Source organism: Lepidochelys olivacea (assembly GCF_965140295.1).
Source record: "Lepidochelys olivacea isolate rLepOli2 genome assembly, chromosome: 3".
Classification (NCBI taxonomy): domain Eukaryota; kingdom Metazoa; phylum Chordata; order Testudines; family Cheloniidae; genus Lepidochelys; species Lepidochelys olivacea.
In genome coordinates this window covers 77,080,222-77,100,962 of record NC_140413.1, presented here as the reverse complement: position 1 = coordinate 77,100,962, position 20,741 = coordinate 77,080,222, and the positions used below count along the sequence as shown (strand labels likewise).

The 20,741-nt window shown below is 37.2% G+C and overlaps 1 protein-coding gene across 2 annotated transcripts in view; it reads left to right on the top strand.

Annotated features, from left to right (window-relative positions):
- The window catches only part of ASCC3 (activating signal cointegrator 1 complex subunit 3), a 519,828-nt gene extending 499,530 nt beyond the window's left edge, over nucleotides 1-20,298 (top strand). For both annotated transcript variants that reach the window (XM_084624580.1, XM_084624579.1), the window contains exons 38-42: nucleotides 10,891-11,042; nucleotides 12,118-12,268; nucleotides 16,301-16,510; nucleotides 18,355-18,530; nucleotides 18,626-20,298. In XM_084624580.1, the coding sequence (XP_084480706.1) occupies nucleotides 10,891-11,042; nucleotides 12,118-12,268; nucleotides 16,301-16,510; nucleotides 18,355-18,530; nucleotides 18,626-18,773 (837 nt within the window). In that variant the 3' untranslated portion in view covers nucleotides 18,774-20,298. The remainder of the gene's footprint in view (nucleotides 1-10,890; nucleotides 11,043-12,117; nucleotides 12,269-16,300; nucleotides 16,511-18,354; nucleotides 18,531-18,625) is intronic.
- Nucleotides 20,299-20,741: the final 443 nt, after the last annotated feature.

Below are 20,741 nucleotides of genomic sequence, written 5' to 3'. Positions count from 1 at the left end.
TGAGAAAGTTTTGTCCTGAAACAGGGCAAAACATCAAAAACTATGAAAATTTTCACAGGAAAAATTCTATTTCAGGAAAACTGAAACAGAATTTTTCAGTTTCCAGGGAAGGCTCTTGCCAATTGCACAAAGCCTTCCAGCCCACCTGCTGGAGAGAAAGAGAGCCCACCACTCTGCCTCCCTGCCAGCTCCAAAAGCCAGGGAAACATTGCCCATCTCCCAGACTGGGGATGGTGAATGCAGGAAAGTAGCGCATCTCAGTGCTCTCTCCATCTCCCAGAGTTGGCAGATGAGGCGCTGGCTGTGTGCCTTAGTGCTGCTTCAATAAAAGTTTAGTCAAATGTGCAAATGTGGTCACCCCACCTCAAAAAAGATATATTGGAAAAGGGTCACAAAAATTAGGGGCATGCAACAGTTTCCAAATGAGGAAAGAGTAATAAGACTAGGAATTTTCAGCTTGGAAAATGCAGAGATAAAGGAAGAAGGAGGCATGCCTCGGGGCCCTAATTTACCCTGGGGTGTTAGCTACTTCCCACCACCCAACACAGATGTAATGAAGTTCATATAAAATAAGTAAGAACTACTAATTATTTTTTAAGATAGGCTTTTAATGATTTTTGACTGTAATAACAGCATAGACAAAACAAAAAAAGGAAGACCAAAGACCAGCACTGAATAAGAATTAATACAAAGGCAGATTATATTGAGAACAAGCACAAGTACATGTAATATTGTGGACCATTTTGCGAATTTCTGAACAGTGACTTTACATATGCTGGTTCTGGCAGGTCATAATAAAAGCCCAGAAGACAAGCATAAGTAAAGCTTTTATTTACCAGTTTTATATTTCTGGTGACAAAATACTGTAAGGCAAACACAACTATACGTATAAGGAGCTAATGAACAACAGCATTATATGCATTCTCTCAGCCTACTTGAAAGACCAACATAAATACATGCAAAGCTATTATGCATCAGCCACCTACTATTGATTTTATGCTACAGTATTGATACAACTATGATCAATTTGGCTTGAGCAACCAGACTTTTTTACTTTGTAGACTTACCCTGCATTCATCCGAAAATACATTACCCTTTAGTTGGCCGCTTTTCTCACTGTCCAGGTACAGACAGTTGAGAAGTGCACATTCCTTCGGTTTAGGGGGTGTGGGTTAGGTTTTTTTATGACCGAAACACACACACACACAGTCCTCTGCCTTCGTCCTTTTTGTCTGATTTGACGGCCGTGTTTTAGAACAGACCAACCAATTAGGGTGGGCCACATTGTTTATGTGGTTGCCCTAGTTGTATAATTGATGCGTATTTAATTTTTATGTCCAGTTGTTAGTTGTTTGTATAACTTAGGCCTATTTATTTTTTTTGTAGACAATTGGATCTTGAATGTGGGTAATTTGGTGTTGATAAGTACATAGGAGTCAGCATAAAATGTTATTTGGTTGCAGCGCGTCCTCACCACAAGCTTAAGCGTTATTTTTGCAAGGCTTGCATTTTGAAGTATACGAAAGTTTAAGGCCTAACATTTGCAATACCTTGATTCCGTTCAAGCTTAACAAAATATTTGTTCAATTTATTCACAGAAAAGAGACTATTAAGGGGGCATATGATCAAGGTCTATGAAATCATGACTGGTGCTGAGAAAGTAAATAAGGAAGTGTTATTTACTCCTTCTCATAACACAAGGGGTCACCAAATGAAATTAATAGGCAGCAGGTTTAAAACAAAGAAAAGAAAGTATTTCTTTACACAACCCACAGTCAACCCATGGAACTCTTTGCCAGAGGATGTTGTGAAGGCCAAGATTATAACAGGGTTCAAAAAAGAACTAGATAAATTCTTGGAGGATAGGTCCATCAATGGCTATTAGCCAGGATTGGTACGGATAGTGTCCCTAGCCTCTGTTTGCCAGAAGCTGGGAATGGGCAACAGGGCATACCCGTTCTATTCATTCCCTCTGGGGCACCTGGCATTGGCCACTGTTGGAAGACAGGATACTGGGCTAGATGGACCTTTGGTCTGACACAGTATGGCTGTTCTTATGTTCCAACACTGATGTAGTAATAAATAATCATTATTAAAAATAATCAAATGCTTATTAATGTTTTAAAAGCAAATGTTTGTACTTATACAGTTTGTAAGGGCTGTTAAACATCTGTATTCTTAAATACTTGGTGAGGTGTGTTAAACCAAATGTGTCCTATAAAAAAATGTTTAAGGTACAAACATATATACATATGCATATTATTACATATGCATTTACATATATTTATGCATACCAATATTACCCATATATTATCATTTATCACAAGTTCTATAAAAATATAGCTGGTATTTAATTATTCAAACAAATCATGTAATCCCTCATATATATTAGTACATATACCCATAATATTCTGTAAGGTAAAAGCACAATACACTTATAATCCTAACCAAAGCCCATCTCATTGACCACCAACTAAGCATAAAGGTCTGTTTATGTCACCCACATGTTATCAAAGCACAACTCTACACCTCACACCTCAGTCATGGTCCCAGGCTTAACATTCCCAGGTTCACTATAAAAAACTAAAAACAATTAAAAAATAAAATCTGTCCATCAGTCATATGAGGGAATGTGTAAAATAAGGAACAAATGGGGCATAAATGTGTAAATAAAAAACTAAGGTGGCTACATAACAGTGTTTAGCCCACTGGGCCATCTTCAGTCTATGCATTATGCTTTTCCGGGACAATGGGTAAACATCCTCCCCATAAAAAGACAAAAATGGGGGGAATAAGTAGGAAGAGAGCCTGAAACATAAGCCATTGTATCAGAGGCCTGGTTTGAGGCCTGGGCTAAAGTGGTAGTCAGAGCTTTTCTAATACAAAGCAAAGACTAGCTGTGAGCAAAAGGCAGGACCTGCTCACAAAATCTGGCAAAAACAGAGCTAATATTGCAAAAAAACACATTTCTAAGAAGTGCTAGGCACAGAGTACTCACACAGACACATCCCAATATCAAGTAGTACCAAAACATCCCAATATCAAAAATGGTACAAAAACATTCCCCAAGAATAACAGAAACCTACTAACCCCTCCTAAAAGATAAGATCAGAATAACAGTACATAATAAAATGTTTTACTCAAACCAACATGTACAAGGTGATAGGTGATAACTAGCAATGTCAGGGGGTAGTAACTAACTATGTCAGTGGGGCAGTACATAACTTGTTTGTATCAGGATATAAAAATGTATCTCAAGGGAATTGTCTTTGTCTAGCCTAAAAAGGAACAGAAAGTCCCACCATTCACTGAGCTGGTCCATTGTTAAGGGCAAACATGTATTAGTGGTCTGGAAAAGTCTGTGGGATACTAATACCGTGCTTCGCTGACAATAAACCTGGCCTGGTGCCTTCGTACCTTGATGAATCTTTTGCCATTTGCAGTTCACTCATAAAGTAATTAACTGATTTACTTGTTTGTAAGTGCTGTACTTTTTCAGCGGATACGCTGTATTCTTCCTACTAAGCTAAGAGGTTGAATCTCTGCTTTAAGTGCAAAACAGAACTCAACCTTAATTATGGAGTCACAACCAGTACCTCACAGTCACAGTATTATAAAGTTTAACCATGGCGAAAATAAGAGATTCCCAAAATTCATTTGAGAAGTAGACCTTGCCCTCTAAGGTCCAAGATATTGGACCCTAACACTTCAATGGCACATGTAAAAACATTTAAGTCATTTTAGAGCTCCTAAACTTGTATTAATTATGCAGTTTGTCTTCCACCTAAGCCTGTACAGTTGGACTTGAATTACAAGTGGCAAGATATGAAAACTAGTACCACAAAAAAATTTAAAACTCTCCAGAACATTTCTAAAATGACAGATTTCAAAGTAATTGTAATAGCTCCTATGACTGGATCAGTTTTACAAGGGTGCGTATGTTTTCAGTATGTAAATGACATTCTTTATTTGAACATATGTTCTAAAACTGTCTCGAAAGCGCATGGGTAGAAGCTTCTGCCACTGCTATTTCTTCCCATGTCACATTACTTCCTCTTTTGAATATATGTATTAAAATAGTGTCAGGAGGAGTTCTATATCTCTCTATATATAAAAACTGCTAAGGAAAGAAGACTATATATATTTTAGACCAAATTCCCAGGGGTAGACGATAACATCCACTTTGACCACTGAAAGGTGCCAGACCCTGTGGAACAGTTCCTGTTTCCTATTTGAGCAGGAAGCCATCAGTCCATTTGAGGAAACCACTATTCATGGCACATACGAAGAGAAGCTGACACTTTCAGTTCCCATCCCCCAGATTAGAACTGACTGTGAATCAGCCAGTTGGTGCTAGAGTTCAGAATCCTTAGTATGAGCGGCTGAGAGAAACAAATGTATCCATTCACATCAGGACCCAGCAGACTTTGAAGGCACAATAGGGCAGCTTTTTGTGTCCTCTTGATGATTGACCTAAACCTCTGTGATGGAAGATTCTATTTAGATTCTCACTGCCTTTCCCTTCAGATCTTGCTGGAAGTGACAGCTAGCTTGTCAAATTCCTCTGATGTTTGAGACTGATAATTAGCTTAACTTTCAATGTGAGAGTCAAGAGTCCCTGTCACCTGCATAGACTCCATTCTACAAGAGATTTCTATCTATCTTTACTACCATTAAGCATAGAGGAGCCAGGGGAGCCCTGTGGGAAACATAGGACATCACTGGTCTCTGATGTAGCATAGTGAGGAGGAGCAGCTGAAAGAGTTGGCAGAGAGCCAGGAAGAGAAGAGACAACTCCCTGTTGCCTTGCACCATCTGCCTTCAACATCAGTAGACCAAGCTGGAGAAGGGGGCATCTGGGACATAGGAGGCACCACAAAATAAAGATACGTATGAGAGAAAGGGAGGAAGCCGCACTTGGTCAGAGAGAAAAAGAGGAACTTAAGGAGGGAAGGAAAATGAAGACCCCCAGTGATGACAACAGAGTGGACCCTATCAAAAACAAAATCGGGATTAGAAGACAGAATCTATATATGGCTCCCCCCCCCACCAACTACTGACTGAGAAGCAGCCACCCACTGCCCCTTGAAAATTCCTTAACGGGAGCAGAGTCACCTGAAGTGGGCACTGAGGCTCTCATACAGGAGGCGTTCCTGGGGAAAAGTGAAATAGTCAAAATCAATATCAGAATCAAAATATCACTCAAATATTTGGACTCTGAAATCTGAATATCAACCTAATACAAATATTTGCTCATCCCTAATGACTGATACTATCTTACTCTGCACCTGCTTCATTACAGAGTGAGCCAGAATTCCCATTTATCCAACGCCTACAGTTGATCTTTATAGCAAATGAACTTTCAGTCCCTTTGATGTTTTCTAGTCAAGCTGTGTGACATGAAGGCCAAAATAGTGCTTTAGTACACCTCCTTAACTGTTACTGTGATTATTTATATAGCATCATTGGAGCACATGGCACTTTAAGACAAGAAGCACTTAAAAGGCTTACAAGCTAAGGCCTTAATCCTGCATTAAGAGCCATGTGAGTGCCCATATCAGTGTCAGATTGGGGCCAAAATAGTGTAGGATTGGGGCCAATATATGATTATGCACATTTTCTACTTTCTTCCTTTATTTCTCTGTCATTCTTTATAACAAAATCAAGAATAATACATATTCTCTGTGCTCCCAGGTCCCTCCATTCAGCTCATCTTCTCTTCCATATTAAAAAAAACAAAAGATGCTTTCATGTACTTATTAGTTTACTTTAAACCTTTTGTTTTACTCTACTACAAGAAAATTTCTTGCATGATCTGTGTCACTTTCATCTCATGCTAATCTTTTTTTAAAATCTCATAAATTTAATTAACATATCCAGCTTCATCATGAAATCTTTGTGACGTTCAAATGAGATGCTATAGCAAACAGATTTATCCATGTGCAATTTTTCACTCTGGAACAACATTCTTAAAGTAGCCTAACCTGTTATCAGCTGTAAGATATTTATAAAATTACTTACTTAAAGGTTTGGCTTACAAGAATTAAAATTATAACGTACCATGTATTTTGGCAGGCTGTTACAATATTTTAAATGACTTATGGGACAAAAGACCAGGTCAATGAGAAGAATTGTTTTCTGGAGCACATAAACAACCATTTATCTCTGCAAAATATTAATAACTCATAATGAGTTGATGTTGAGTGAGGTGAAAAGAAAAGAGAAAATGATGGGAAACAAGAGAAGGAATAAACCTTATTCATACGATACAGGCGATCTGATTACACAAATAATAAGTAGTAGTAATAATTATTATACTTGGAAATAAATCTGTTAAATTTTTTTCTAATGTTTAGCTACTAGGTTTTATATATGGCCAATTTGGAGGAAACTGAATGACTCAATTTGTTATCTTGAGTATTTACAGGAATTACAATTTCCATTGAGTATCAAGCATGTGTATGTTTTACACTAGCTAAAAATGAAAATGTGTGTAGGTTTCCAAAATAGCAAATAAAACAAGCAAACTTTACCATTGTCCCTACTCCTTCACAATGTCACTGTCTTGTATTTCACTTCAAGACCGAGATGCTGTGAATAAATTATATAGGTGAAGGAGAAAAATATTAAAGAGGAAAAGAGGACTTGCTATGTGGGTTCCTAGTAATAATCTGGAACATACAGTCCCCCACACACAGGTTTTTGGTACCCCATAGGGGATATCTGTAAGTTGGCCTCTGTCCATTTCTATGAGATATTCTATAAAAAGGATCCTTCCATTCATTCTGTGAACTCTTTCTCCCTTTACCCATCTTCCCCTCCCCCCAACCCTCAACAAAAATCTAGTTTATTTTAGGTAAAAACAAATGTTTACAATTGTCAACAAAAGTAGATTACAAAAAGAAAACCAACTCAACATACTGGAAGCATAAAGAAAGTCATGGTCATATAAGCAAAAGAATAACTTCTATTCACACAGTTGGTGGCTATCCTTCGATACAAGCATGATGTCTGCCATGGGGAAAAGTTATTGTTGAGACTTAAGATGGCTGAGGAGTCCAATCTTTGCTCGACAGGATTTTCCACATGTGTGATAGATGGTTGCTTAGAGAGAGCACAACTGCTGGCCAGGATGCTGTATTCTTTCCTTTTCCCTCTGCCATTTCTCAGTATCTTGAGCAAGGCGATTCTTTTCAAAATGTGCTAAGGCTTAATGTATGATGCAACGCCACTGCAGTCTATTGCCAGCCAGCTCCTCCCAGTTCGTGAGGTCAATGCCTCCATTCTTAAAATATATTCTCAGTGTGTCCTTTTAGTGTTTTCTCTGTCTCCCACAGGTCCTCTTACAATGACTAAGAAAAGATAACTTGCTTCAAAAAATGAGTATCAGCCATCTGCACACAATGGCTAGCCCAGCGAAGCTGATATTTCATAATCTTTGCCTCAACAGTGGTGGTGTTAGCTACAAAGAGAACGCTGGCATTGATGTGACAATCTTCCCATCTGATATGGAGAATCTTCATAAGGCAGCGCTGTTAGTATCACTCCAGACGATTAAGATGGCTTTGCTATGTCACCCATGTCTCGCACCCATAAAGAAGAGTGGGGATGATTACTGCATTGAATACTAGCATCTTCGTTTCCATCAGCGGATCTCTGTCAATAAAGTCATGACAAAGCAATTTTCCAAAGGATGCACTGGCACAACGGATCCTATGTTCGATCTCCACAGCAGGATTGGCTGTCTGGGAGAGGTGGTTACCAAGTTAAGGGAAATACTCAACATTTTTCAGGGGTTCACCACCAATGACAATTTGGGGGTAAAGGGATGCAGCTTGTGCTGGGGCAGGCTGGTAAAGCACCTTAGTCTTCCCAATGTTAAGGAAATGATAAGCATCTGAGAAAAGATCTACGGTGAATTGCAAGTCAGCCTCAATGTGCGTGAGGGTGGCACAGTCATCAGCATACTCAAGGTTGGTAATAACAGTCCTGATTATCTTAGTTTTAGAATGAAGACGCCGTGTGCTAAAGAGCTGCCAAATTATGCATCTGTCTCACAAGTCCAAGTACAAGACGACCAACACACAGCCTCCACTTCCATGCAGATTTGTGACTAGGGACTCCCAGAGATTACTACTCCTGTCCCCATCACCACAGGACTTGTAGTGTGAGATGTTAACACCCTTGGCAGAGGCCTGCATATGAAATCTTTTAACGTGAGTGAGCTGGTGCGCCCGCGGCAGCTTTATGAAACTTAGCAGGAATGAGGTCTGGACCCAGTAGAAAGGAAGTCTGTGAAACCAGAGGTCTCCGTCCTGCTGCAGCCCTCATTCATCTTCACAGCCGCAGAGAATTGACAGGTCCTCGAATACACCTGTTCCGCCGTTGGGGTCTGTTGACACAATAGACAAGGTAATTAGGTATCACATTGTTGCCCATGTATGTTAGTTATTGCAAATTGGGGGATGAGGCAAGTGCATAGGTAAAGATTAAGTAAGAGTAGCAACAAGAAGAAAGGAGAGAAGGGAAGGAAGGAAGAAGAGTGGGAAAAGAGGAGTGGCCATTAGAGGTATGGCTGTCTGGGGAGAGCGTTTGAGGTAGCTACTCTTTGGTAAGTGAGATTTACGGGCTAAGACATACCTTGTACAATCTACAAGCAGAAAAATAATTAATTTACCAGTAAGTTGATTTTTGAAATGGCAGTCTTCTCCTTGATAAATACTGAGGGTATCTCCTCCTGCCATATGTCTAGAAATCTGTGTGTGAACAAACACACAAGCTCGTAGGCTGTCTGGTTGCTCCTTTCAAATTTGGTTTCCAGCATCATCAGACTTTCTATAGCAAAAAAATGCAAAGCAGCTTGGAGGTTCTTATGAGAAGATCATAACAGTGTCAACATTGATAGTTTTGCCTTTACAGGTTAATTTATAGGGCAAATGGAAACATTTCAGATTTACTCCCCAAAAAGATTCCTTGCATGCAGAATATTATTAACTGCAGGACACTTTCCCACTTTCTTTCATGAGAAATGGGGCAAAACCTATGCAATTCAGGACAACATTTTAAATATTTTTCTATATGTCGGTGATTCTATCACGCTGGTCTGGAACAAAACCTGTTGAAATTGCAGTGTAATCTACTAATGTAAGATGTGTGTCTGACCATGACTGAAACCAACTTGTGTGTTTTTAAAGTCAGCATTTCTCCGGAATCAGAGTAATTTAATTGAAATAGCTCAGCATGTGTAAACAACTCCTTTGTTTAAAGAAGATTTCACTGTTTAGTTTGCCTTAAGTAAATGCTGCCTTTTGTTTGTCTGTAAAACATTTGATTAAATGTACAGGCTAATATACACAGCTCCTCATTATTCCACTAGTGGGCTGTAAAATGAGCTAGAAGTATTGTAAGTTTGTACATTCTTGAGGAAGCATCAAACAATGTCATTTGTCTTGAAAAAAACACAAATACGTCTTAAGCATGTTCTTTAAAAGGAGACTACAGGATTCTAGTACCAAAACTAAGAACCTAAATTAAAAAAATGTATGGAGACTGTCCAGTACTCCCAAACATTCCAGACTGAAATGATACTGAACATTCCTACTCTTGCTTCTTTTTTTAACAATTTTCCAAAATTTTAATGAAATTTCAAATTTCTTACCTAATTATTGCTTTTGAAAATACATCTTTACATGAAATTAGTACAAAGAATCTGATTTTATTGTTGTTTTAAGTGTTTCTGCAGTTTGCAAACCAATAAATGTATTTTAGCAGAATCCCTTACCAACTGAAATGTCCCAGTAAATTCTAATAATTGTTGTAATGTACTGTGCACAGTGTGAAACCTGTATTATATATTTAAATATTTGTATTCACTATAAAAGTGTTATATTGAAACTAAACATGTCCTTTTGAAAAGTTCTCAGATTCTCTTTTGGTTCAACAAGAAAAAACTTAGGCACACTGTTACAAAGACTTACACATACACTTAATTTACGTGTTGTGAGCAGTTTCATTGAAGTGAGTGGGGCTCCTCACTGTGCATAAAGTTAAGCACAAGTACCCATCTTTGCCAAATTGGTCCTCAGTCATGCTACTTAGCATACATTTTGATTTCCAGTTTCTATTAAAAAAAATCAACTGAATAAAAATTAGAAATGGGCCTGGAAAGTGTAATGGCCCATTTATAGTGTTGAGAGTCAATGTTGTCTGAATGAATAGGAGGTTAGGAGTCAGGAACCTTCTAAGCTTAAATCCCAGTTCTGATACTGACTTGCTCTGTTTGCCTTAGCAAGTCATTTTACCTCTGGTCTTCAGTTTCGTCATCCATAAAATGGAACTAGTATTAGTAGCTAATGCGATGAACTATCATTAAATATTCATTTTGGGGACAAACTTTTAATATTCATTTAATTTATTTGAATTGGAAGTGTTTTCAATAATTCTGAAAGTATGCAAACTCTTTCTTATACAGAAACCTTCAAAAACAATTTTGAATTTAGCTGTAACTTTTCATCCCTTTAAAGCAAATCTTTAGATGTGCACCTTACAGGCAGTGCTTGGACTGTACTCTAAGTCACATTTTATGGTGCTGTAGTGCCCCAAACCAGTGATTTGTTTTTAAAGGCAAACTCTGAAATGGACCACTGCTGTTACATTTTGGGATACATTTTAGTGATGATTTAGGACCTAATCCAACTCTCATTAAGGTCAGTAGAAAGACTTCAATTGACTTCAATAGGAGCTGAGTTAGACCCACAGTCAAACTCCCATTTTATGTGCAGTAAGTCCCTGTACATTTAACATTAAAGAAATGTTGTTAGTTTGTATCTGGAACACAAAAGGAGAGGTAGTTGCAACTGTATTCCTGTATTTAATGTCTTGTTTGTTTAGGCAATGCTGGATGTTGCAGCAAACCAGGGTTGGTTAGTGACTGCTCTGAGTATAACCAGTCTGGTGCAGATGGTTATCCAAGGCCGGTGGAAACACGACTCTTCCCTGCTTACTTTGCCCAATGTAGAACAACACCATCTTCACCTTTTTAGGTATGTAATTATTCAAAATGTTTATAGTTCTTTCCAACTCTTCATTTTCTCATATTGATTGTCATTGTGTCCTGGAATGTGTTAATATAGCAGAAGCTAAGCCCATCCCACTTTTGCTATTTCTCTCCCAACAATTTGTTTGTTTTAATTATTTCTAAGTTCACCCACCTCTGCAGAGTTCATTAAATATTTCAGGCAACCCGGGATGGTATTTTAAAGGAGTGTGATTTAAGACAGTGGAATAAGGGATGAATTTCTGGAAGGATTCCCAATTCCACCAAATCTAACTCTGTCTCTGAAATCTGTTTATATATTGCATCTTTACTTTGGTCCACTGTAAAATTATACCCATACATTGGCCTATCTCAACTTGGCCATGCAGCACTGTATATCAAACTGATGTAATGCACAGGTAATGTAGTAATTAACACAATGCAAAAAGAAATTACTGGTATTTAGTATCAGAGGTCAGTGTTGAGTCTTAATATCAAAATACGGAAAACAAATATTCAGTATCTCCAAAGAATATTCTTTGTAGAAAAAAAATTTCTAAATACCTATAAGAATGAGAATTTGAGTCTTCTGTATCAGTTGAGACTGCTTATCATACTGATAAGACTGCTGCTACTGTTTTACTCAGATTGGGGATTTCCTATATGTAAAGTGTAAACTGAAATTATTAACGTTAAAGATTTTATTGAATGGGGAATATCTCTTTTCTGATTATTAAACTGGTTTTAAAGAAGAATGGCAACTGTTTAGTGATCTTTGACCCTAAACTACTACACAATTAGTGTCACAGTTGATGCCATTTTTAAATATTGTGTCCAGCAGCAGCTCCAACAGTCTTAATCAGACTTTCAGATTCTAGTATTTATAACTAATCAAGAAGAAAGATGCTTCATTCTCATCATGGAAACTTTCAAGACAATAATCTGAGCAAAGGGGGTCAAGCACTTTTATGTAATTTCTACCTTCTCTTTCTTTCTTTCCTTCTTACTACCCTTTACAAATCTCTCTCTGTATAATAATTTTTTAACTCCTCACTGGAAATACGTTTTGTTGTCTTTATCAGGAAGTGGAACCAAGGAAAAAGGAAGCGCTTGTGTGGAGGTTACCAAGGACCTATTGAGTGTCTTCCTGAATTGATTGCTGTCTCTGAAGGAAAAGAAAACATTTTTGCTTCCATTGTAGACCGTGACTTGCAAGCTGTACACATTACACAGGTAATGCTTCCTGTAGTGATTTCAGAGTTCATTGTAAATGTGATTGGGAAGGAAAAGTAGAAGGGAGAAAGAGTCTTTTTATATCCTTTCAGCAAATATCACATTATTTTCTGCAGAAAGTATGTAAAAACTGCAACACATTGTTACTCTAATTCAAAGAAAGACCTACTTTTACAAGGGTTTCTCCCCCCCCCCCTTTCTTTTCTAGTTATTTTCCCCCCTTCCCTATTATCCAGCAACACCAATAAGGTTCATAGCTGATGTTAATGCTGCTCCTTAGCCTGTTTGAGGTATTTGCCTAGAACATTCAATCTGAGAGTTATCCACCTTTTTTGTAGTCAGCTATGCACTAAGATTACATGCATTACAAATATCATTGTAGCTGGTTCCTAAAATATTCTTTCAAACAGAATATTTTTGGGGAATATAGTTGGTAGAAGATCCAATGTTCAGTTTCTGTTTGGAAGAGAAAAAGCATATCAGTTTTCCCCTCTTCTCAGAGGAAAAAAAACTATAGTCTCAAAGTATTTAAGATATTATTACCTTTTATTTGACTGTAGTCTTTTTAAGCTGTTTCCAGTCTAAAGCATAGCAGTATACCATAGTATTCATCACATGAGTGTATGATTGCAAATACACATAGAAAGGAAGAAAACATCAAAAATTAGGTTTGTGGATTTTTTAAAAAATTCTTCATAATTGAAAGTGAAATACTGAACTTGACTGTTCAGATTTTGTTAAATCTAACACTGGCATGCAAACAAAAAAGAAAGTATTTAAATATCCATAACAGACATCTGCATTTCTAACTAAATTACCATCAAAATTTTGAATAAAGGAAAGTTATTTAAATCAAAACAAGGCCTCTTTTAACAACAACAGATTTCTAACATAATACACATTGATTTCAGTCCAAGTTTTAGATGTGATGAAAAATTAGAACATTGTCATAATTAGTTCAGGGAGAACTCAGAAGTAAACTTACTTAATTTATTTGCATAAATTGCCATTCTGTTATCTTTAAAAGCAAATGCAAATTGGCTCTGTCTGATATGATGATGGTTATTTGGCTCAAAAGTGCTTCAATTTGCGTAGCAATCTGGTGTCGTCTCTGCAGTGAGGCGATCCCAGGTAACATACAAATCCTGAATTATTCCAGAAATTAGTATGTTTAAAGCATCAATTTAAGTGCTAATTGCAGTAGTAATGAGAAAAAGCAGTACTACTGTGAGATTTGCATCTACTGCCCCATCAGTATGCCTGGAACGGCTGCTGACTGGCAGAGGATTTGGCTGCTAATTAAATAATTGTATGCATGGCAGTGTTCTCATCTGATTCAATAGATGAAGATTAATCCTCAGATAAATATGTTTGGCTGGTATTGAAATGTCTTAGCAGTTTCTTCAAAAATAGCGTGTGTGTATATGATGTATACACACCAAGTGTGTGGGGAAGGCGATGTAAATGTAGATACATGTAGAGAGGGGATATATATGATGTATTACAGTGCAAAGGAAAAGTTTCAATCACCTGAGTTTGGTGATCATTATGTATTCTGTACATGCTACACATCTTTCACAAAGCAACTATTTCAGAAATGGTTTAGAGATTTTGGGGGTTTCTTAATTCTATTGGGATTATTTTTGGCACTCCATCTGTAAAGTCAAGTGTCCTAGTTATGCATGGGGCCAAAGAAAAGAAAAAATATTAAATATACAACACTTCTTAAAAAGACCAAAAAATTGTTTTCTGTACATAAAAATATGACAAATGTAAAGGCTGATATCTTGGAACCATCCAGGGTTCAAAGCAAGTGATAAGTGTCCCATGGGGAAGCCTAGAATATTCCCTTTCCAATGGTACAAAGCTCTTGCTTCTAGCCATGACAGATTGTGAGTTCAGAATAGCACTTGAACCTGCCATTAATGCAGAACCAAATAGTGACCAGCCTGAGCTTAGATGAGTGAAATTTTGGGGGGAGGGAAGAGGAAGAAAACCCTACATCTGGGGAAAAGATTGATAATTTTTAAATGGCAGCTCTTGAAGCTGGATTTGAAATGCTAGAATAAATCCTGGAGATAAGGATTATTAGTAAAAGTGCCAGTGATGACATCAAAGATTCATGAAAAAATGCTGTACAATTTTTTATGTGGTTATCACTATCCTATATGGGGTAAGTCCATGTGTTAGTGGGTGCAGGTACTGTACATGTATATATACCCACACAAATATACACGTTCTTCATATGTATATATAATATATGTGTAAAAGTGTGTGTAATTTTGTACAGCAAAAGACAGAGTACAATTTTCAAAAGCATATGAGTAATTTAGGAGCCTAAGTTCCATTTTGAAAAGTGATTTACACCCTTAAGATCCTGAGTTCCACTGAAAGTCCTAAGTGCCTAAATCTCTTTTGAAAATGGGACTTACATTTCAGTTAGACGCTTTTGAAAATGGGACCTATTAGCTGTACAGAATAAGTCTGAATGTTAGCTAATGCCCAAAATATTTTTTCTAATGAAAAATGAAAGTCCACCAGACAAAAGAGTTGCCATATTAACACCATATGAGAGAGATAGAAAAGCAAGTGATTTCTCAATTCATATCAAAAGTATCTGCTCCACAACCTAGTATTAGCTACCTTCACTCTGGAATTTATTTTATTATGGCCCTGTCCCCACTTTTTAGCAACCACCACTTGATATTTTTCTTGAGCATTATTTAATGAAGAGCATTATTTGAATCTCTCCACATCACATGACTGAAACAGATGGCATGCCACAGTTGTTATCTCAAGATCTAGTTGCTAATCTTGACTAGAAGATAGAATTTTCAAAACCATACCACAGGTCAAAACTTCAGAAAGCAAAATCGGTCTTTAGGCCTGGAGATGGATTGTACTAAATCTACATTGTAGTTAGTTCAGTTTTTCACTCAGTGCTGCTTTGTTACACTCTGCTCCTGTCTGCACAGTAAAAACTGTGGAACTAGATTACCATACAGTAGCCTCTGACACAATCAAAAACATGGTCGGGTCACACATCAATCTATGTTCTTGAACCATAATACAGCTCTGCAAAGTTTCAGGCAGTAACACAGTTAAAACAAGGTTTCTACAGAATCATTTGGATTGAGCTGGAAACCTTTTTTTAACCATATTGTAATGAGGTCCTTGGACACAGTTGTTTTAACATGTAAATGAGACTTCATGTGTAATTAAATGGTCAGATGCTCAGTTAGTATGTGTCAGCATATCTTCACTGAAGACAATGGAGCTATGCTGATTTACCCCAGCTGAGGATCTAGCTCAGTAGGTATAAAATGTTTCTACAAATAAAAAAAAAAAGCAGAAAGCCATCACATGTGGGGCTGAAGGAGCACTTTGTTCACGCACACAATTTGCATGTCCCTAGTACCAGTTCAAAGTAGTGGGATGCTGGGGGAGAGAAAACTGAGAGACTGTTGCAGATTCATAAAGTGATAAGAGGAAGACTTGAGTGTCTTTAGGATGATTGAAAGGACAAGGAAGCTTCATGGGGATGGATGCAAGAAAACCTTAAGTATGGCTAAGTTTGGATAAGCATTTGAACTTTTGAATAATTATCTGAACTGATCCTCTGAACTCTCTGAGGTTTGCCCGTCACTAATTAGCACTGCACTGACTCACTCGTTATGGATTATGTTGAGGAAGTTTAATTCAGACCTTAATTATACTAGTTTTTAGTAGCTTATAGAAAAAAATAATCAGCAGTAGCAAGGATTTTTCCTTTTGTTCAGGAATACCATAATCTTGGTGAAGCATGTATAGTACACTTGAGGGAGAAAGCATTTTCTAGGAATGATCTTGAGTTATATCATGTAAATACATCAGACTTGTTAAGAACATAATAATAATAAGCTCAAAATGTACATGAATGTGTAGAATACATCATGACATTTTTACGGTTATGACAGCAGAATGCATTTTAGAGGTTTGTGTTGTAGCTGAAACTGAACTTTGTCATTTTGTGCATGATCTCTTCTGCCACAGGCTTGGAATTTCTTGTCCCATTTGCCAGTTATAGATGTTAGTTTGAGCATTAAAGGATCATGGGATGACTCATCTCAGGAGCAGAATGAACTTCCTATCCCTACTTTGGCAACAGATATGTGGGATGACAAAAAGTGGATCAAGTTACATGCTGATCACGAATATGTCCTCCAGATAAATTTGCAGAGAGTCCAGATGAGGCATCACAAGGTAGGGTATTCATAATTTTCATTCTGTAATACACCAGATTCTGATACTCAGTTACTGAAGTGTAGTGTGCCATACAGTAAGTTTCTGTTGGACTATTAATGCTTTCATATAAATCATTAGTTCTGTGGTAGTTTCTTTGGCAGACTGGCTCAAAGACAGGAAATGCTAGTAGTGAGGCTGGTAATTTTTCCAGTACTGTAGGATAATGGCTTGAATATTTCATTTATTTGTTTTTGCCTTGCTAATTGGTTGAAAATCCTAAATGAATCAATATTTTCTACTTTTTTCTGACATTTGGATTAGTAACTTGATTTCCTAGGGTCATAATAACAGTATTTAGTTGCGTTTTTAAAGCATTATGATCCTCTGCTAAGTACTTCACTGTTTTTCTGTAACATGCTCAATAAAAATTTTAACTTTCTTTCCATTTTAGTCCCTACCTTGTATTCTCCTTGTGATCTTCCTCTGTCCATAACAAACATACAATGATGTCATTAGGCTTTGCCCCTTCCTTTTTACTCTCTTACTCATACATTCTGCATTTACTAAAGCGTTCCGCATTCTTTGAAAATCAGGTCCTTTTAACTACTCTGAAGTTTAACACACAGCAATTGAGGTATCAAAATCATTCATCACTTTTGAAAATACAAGCCATTTTCTTTTGGCTTTAGATCTCATACCCAAAAGCACAGCAGAAGATTAAGTGGTGCTGTAGCCCTTTCATCATGATTCACTTCTCAGTTGTAGAATATCTGCATTCATCCATGTACGATCAGTGAGTTCAACATCTAGGAGAGCCTGAACCTTCAGACTATCAAGGAATTTCTTAAGTAAATGCCAAATAGTTGGACACCAGGGACGAAATCCTAGCGCCACTGAAGTTGATGGCAAAACTCCCGTTGACTTAAATGGGGCCAGGATTTCACTCTAGTTTTCTTTTGCTAATTATTTTTTTGGGGAAATAATGCCATTGTAAGTTAAAATTATCAGCAAAATTATTGTTCACAGTGTATGAGCAAAATAGTCCTTAATTCCTCCTTTAGGAAAATTTGAGACAACTTTGTTCTTATAACCTTAAGTGTAAAACAAGAATAACAGAGGCATATATTTTAACAGGGCTGGACTTATAATAGTATTAGAAGTTAACTTTCATTCATGCAAGAACGACATCCAAAAAATACCTTTCTTTTCCAAACAATAACCCTGACTGCAATGGCAACACGATCAGACTCTGCATGAAGCTTCATTGCTCTGTTAGTGCTTTTTTTTTTTTTTCCTGTGGATCTTTAGTAAAACCTTTCTATCTACAGTACACTAAATGAATTCTGATTGAGTGTGCCTCATTATTAGTACCTGCAACTTTCAGCAATAAAGTCACTGTTTTAAAGAATCACTGAAATATTCTTCCATTTTGCTACATCAACGTAAAATAAAGACTTCAAGTACTGTCATTGTCTTTATATTAATCTGGAACAATGTTGATTAATATTATTTAAAGATACTAGGAATACAATTAGCCATTCTTGAGAAAATAGCGTTCACTGTGTTTTAGATTAAATTATCAAAAGGAACAGATTTTTCATTCATAATTTGATTTGCTTAGAAAACAGAGAGCTACCTATGCAACAATATTTGGAATAATATATTGTTTTCTGTTCTGGCTCACATTTTTTTCAAAAGGCTTTCTCTAGAAAAATGATAAAAATGTTCTAGTTCTAATTCAGTTCTAGTTTTCTGTAAAAATGTATCATCTTGTCCTTTATGGTGTGGTTACCCTACAAAGACAAATGATGGTTTGACTGGGAGATTCCCAGTTGTGTTAACTTGTATTTTCTGCCTAACAGGGAAGGCAAGACAGTAAAGCAGTTGCTCCTCGATTCCCCAAAGCCAAAGATGAAGGGTGGTTTTTGATATTGGGGGAAGTGGATAAAAAAGAACTCATTGCCCTGAAAAGAGTTGGATATGTCAGATATCGAAATGCTGTCTCAGTTGCTTTTTATACTCCGGAAACTCCTGGAAAGTAAGATGAGCTTTGACTTAAAATTATCCAGATGTTTAAAATTAAATGTTGACGTCTTTGAAAAAGAAACTGATGCTGCTGCTATTATGTTTTAGGTATATCTACACATTGTATCTCATGAGTGACAGTTATCTTGGCATGGACCAACAGTATGACATTTATCTGAATATCAAACCACCCAGCATCTCAGCACAGATCAGCACTGAGGTCTCTGAAGCTGTGAGTCACTTGACTCTGAAGTAACGTTACCTGAACAATCCATTTGAAGGAAGTGGTCTTGAAACCTGGATGTTCAGTCATTCTGGACAAGAGAGAAATTATGTTTGCCTTAGTCGAATCAACTTCTAACCTCAAGACACCTAGGAAATTGAAAGTGACTGCTGTATTGACTCTAGTAACACGGAGTTAGCCACAGTGGCCTTAGTCTTTTACAAAGTGCTACCTTTTATTGTTTCAGCTTTGTACGATTCTTGAAATGTAAAACGGATCTGTAAATGCCATAATTCTATGTTGGCAGATCAAAATAAGAGAATAGTAGCTATTTTAATTTGTATACATTTAGTGCTATAGTCTTCATTTGAAAATGATTAATCTGTGGCCACTCTGTTGGTATTGTTTAAATGGTCTTTTTTTCTTAATTTATGAAGAGAATTCAAAACATGAGCTGAGAAAACATTGCTGATATATAATAGTGTATAATAAGACATATCTGTACGAAATTTGCTACACTAGACTTTTCAATGTAAAATGTATAAGATATATCAGGGGGGTCAGCAATCTTTGGTACACGGCACATCAGGGTAATCCACCGGTGGGCCTCAGGACATTTTGTTTACGTTGATCATCCACAGGCATGGCCCCCCACAGCTCCCAGTGGCCGTAGTTTGCTGTTCCTGGCCAATGGGAGCAGCAGGAAGCGGTGACCAGCACATCCCTGCATCCCACGCCGCTTCCCTCAGCACCCATTGGCCAGGAACAGTGAACCCCAGCCACCGGGAGCTCTGGGGGGGCCAGGCCTGTGGATTGTTAACATAAAAAAAATGTCTTGCAGCCCGTCAGCGGATTACCCTGATGGGCCTTGTGCCAAAGGCTGTCGACCCCTGGGATATGTAGTGATAAAACTCAACTCTTAAGCATACCCTGTGTTTTGCGGCGATGAACATTTTCAAAAACTTATGTTCATTGTACATTTAATAAATCTGGTTGTAAAATCATGCCAAATAATCAAGCTGTTGATTTCAAAATGAACAAATATACAAATACAGTGCTTATAGATACAAATTTTTCTTTTCACATTAGTATACCAATTTCCTAAATGTTAATGTTTTTCTGAATGAAGAATGAGTCGCTGAGCTGCTCATTAGTTACTTTATTTTGCCAATCTAGTGTAAAGCAGTCAATGCAGCTCACAAAAATAAATTAAGGACACAATAGCCCCAAAAGTGAATAGAATCTTATATAGGTTTGTAAACAAAATACTTTGTTAAAAAGCGTTAAGATTGAGAGTGGCTCAAGAAAGCCTAGCTAACACACAAAAGCCAATATTAGACTTTTGTTACAAAAATTCTATACCTTTAAAAACACGTGCACGTGAATGTCTGAACACTCACACAATATACCTACCTTTGATGTTTTGCTTAGACATTGTCTGAATGGTACTTTGTCTTGTATTTAGATTGTAAGCTCTTTGGACCAGAGACTGTCCTGTGTGTTTGTATTACACCTTGCATATTGGAGGGTGCTGCAATACAACTGATATGTAATCCTTCCTTGTTTCTCTTTTGGTTTGCTTGTCACCTTGAATGAAGAGTTTTGCTGTTTCACTCTTCATTAGGAACTTTGCTGCACTGGTTTTATAAATATTTGAGAGCTGTAATGCCTCTTCTTTTTCTAATGTTTTGTATGTGTTATAGCACAATCCATTTAACTAAACCTCGTGGCCAAAATTTTCAATCCTGTGTCCCTGAAGTTAGGGTTCTAAATCCCATATTTATTAGAAGTAGCCTGATTTTCAAAGATATTGAGCTACCCCCACTTGGAGTCAACACCTTTAAAACATCACACCACATCTATTTAGGCGCCTGAATATAGATGGGGGAGCCTAACGTTAGGCACTCAAGTTTGAAAATGTCAGCCCTCCCTTTTAGCGAAAAGTAAGTGGTATCCCCTGTGGATTTGCTGTCACCTTCATTATATTTCACGTGCCCAAAA